The 2094-nt window shown below is 53.9% G+C and overlaps 1 protein-coding gene across 1 annotated transcript in view; it reads right to left on the reverse strand.

The window, feature by feature from the left end:
* The window catches only part of GUITHDRAFT_145272 (hypothetical protein), a gene marked incomplete at both ends in the record, with an annotated part of 4938 nt that overhangs the window by 709 nt on the left and 2135 nt on the right, over positions 1 to 2094 (reverse strand). The window contains 7 exons of the mRNA XM_005823949.1: positions 212 to 274; positions 318 to 408; positions 829 to 894; positions 1009 to 1391; positions 1574 to 1628; positions 1678 to 1713; positions 1823 to 2026. Coding sequence (XP_005824006.1) covers positions 212 to 274; positions 318 to 408; positions 829 to 894; positions 1009 to 1391; positions 1574 to 1628; positions 1678 to 1713; positions 1823 to 2026 — 898 coding nt within the window. The remainder of the gene's footprint in view (positions 1 to 211; positions 275 to 317; positions 409 to 828; positions 895 to 1008; positions 1392 to 1573; positions 1629 to 1677; positions 1714 to 1822; positions 2027 to 2094) is intronic.

The raw sequence follows: 2094 nt of genomic DNA on the forward strand, positions 1-2094 counted from the left end.
AAACAACCTCAGGCGGAAGTTGAGAAATCAGGTTGCTGCCAGCTGACAGCTCGTTGAGTTTCTTGCAGGAGGCGATGGAGGAGGGGATCCTTGCGATCTTGTTGTTGCCGACCGACAATGAAGACAAATTGCCTTCGTCGTCGCACATCAGAGAGGAGCAAGAGGAGGATAGGGAGGAGAGAGAAGACAAACAGAAGGAGAGGAGACTGACCTTGACCAGTGAGGTCAGGGAGGATTGAGAGCTGATTCTTGCTCAGCTGAAGGTCCGCGAGCTCTACGAGTCAATGTCAAACTTGAGTTGAGCGAGACTTGACGACCGTTGAGAGCAGTCAAACTCGGCAACTCAGTTATCTTGTTCCAGAACAAGGCTAGCCGGGTCAGGCTGCTCAACCCTGACAGGTCTGGAACCTGAGAGGGGCATGAGAGGTAAGCAAGGAACGCAGGATTAGGAGGAGGAGGACGAAGACACTTGGAGGAGGAGGAGGAGGAGGAGGAGGAGGAGGAGGAGGAGGAGGAGGAGGAGGAGGAGGAGGAGAGGACGAGGAGGAGGAGGAGGAGAGGAGAGGAGGAGGAGGAGGAGGAGGAGGAGGAGAGGAGAGGAGAGGAGGAGGAGGAGGAGGAGGAGGAGGAGGAGGAGGAGGGGAAGCGAAGAGTAGTAGTAGTAGTAGTAGTAGGAGGAGGAGGAGGAGGGCAAGGAGTAGGAGCAGTAGTAGTAGTAGTAGGAGGAGGAGGAGGAGGGCAAGGAGTAGGAGCAGGAGGGAAGGAGGGAAGGAGGGAAGGAGGGAACCTGAGCTGTTTGCTGCACTGAAGCTCGAGGATAATCCTCACGTAACTCTTCAGTGCTGAATCAGCGACATCGTGAACAGCCACTTGCCCCTTGGGCTTCCAAACCAGCTGGAGAGCATACGTCAGAATCCCTCCCTCCCCCCTCTCCCCTCCCCCTTCCCCCGTCCCTCCTCCCTCCTCCCTCCTCCCTCCTCCCTCCTCCCTCCTCCCTCCGTCTCTTACCAAGAACGCATCTCCAATGTTCTTGTTCGGAGCCCCGAAGTTCTCCTTGGTTGCCGTATGCACTATCCTCGCCACGTCGTTGACGAGCTTGACGATATCAGCTCTCAGAACTTCAGTGCAGTCCGTGAAGTTTCTGATGTCGCAGAAGCCGAAGATGGCGTTCACTACTTTCCCTCCTTTTGTTGTGTCCATGTTCCCATCCTTCATGCTCGCAGAGATGATTTTTGCTCCCGCCTCTCCGAACCCGAGCTGCAGCAGGTTTCCTATCCTCACGATGGCGTTTTCGACCTCGTACGCTCTCTCCTCTTTGAGAACGTCGTGGAGGTTTCCCAGAGGATCTTTCATCAGAAGCTCCAGGGAGTGAACGATTCTTGCCATGGGTCCTGAGGAGAGCGTGAGGGAGGAGGAGGAGAGGAGGAGGGGAGGAGGGGGAGAGGAGGAGGAAGAAGAGAGGAGGAGAGGAGGAGGAGAGGAGGAGGAGAGGAGGAGGAGTGGAGGAGAAGAGGAGGAGGAGAGGAGGAGGAAGGGGATCAATTGCCACCATAACATCCTGATAATTTCTTACCGACAAGTTCTCGACGCATTGAGGCAGAGAGAGTGAGAGCAAGAAGACAAATAATCTTGAACAACGTTGTCATTGTCAAGTACGACAAACACAACGCAAATCACCATCAAGATGCTCAGAACTGTCAGCAAGTTCCCAATCTGTCAATCACCAAGTGAGGAATACATGTACATTCAAACTCGTACAAACTCCGCCCCCCCTCCCCCCATGGCAACAGCTGATCCTAACAAACATCCATGATTAACTCACCGCAGTATCCTGAACGTCACTGAGGATAGAAACGTGCATCACTCCCGTACCGTCTCCAAGAGGTAGATCGCTGAAAGAAATTTCTGACCATGATCGTGGTCGTTGCCGATAGTTGAGGTATTCCTTGTCATTCCCATACAATACAATGTTGCTCAGTTCGAGGTATATCAGAGGCGTTCCAGTCGTTGCGTTGACATCAAGGCTCTGTTGAAAGGAAGAGAGCAGAGGAAGGAGGGAGAGGAGGGGGATACCAAGGGGGAGATGGAGGTGCG

The sequence above is a fragment of the Guillardia theta genome (genome assembly GCF_000315625.1).
Source record: "Guillardia theta CCMP2712 unplaced genomic scaffold GUITHscaffold_100, whole genome shotgun sequence".
NCBI lineage: Eukaryota > Cryptophyceae > Pyrenomonadales > Geminigeraceae > Guillardia > Guillardia theta.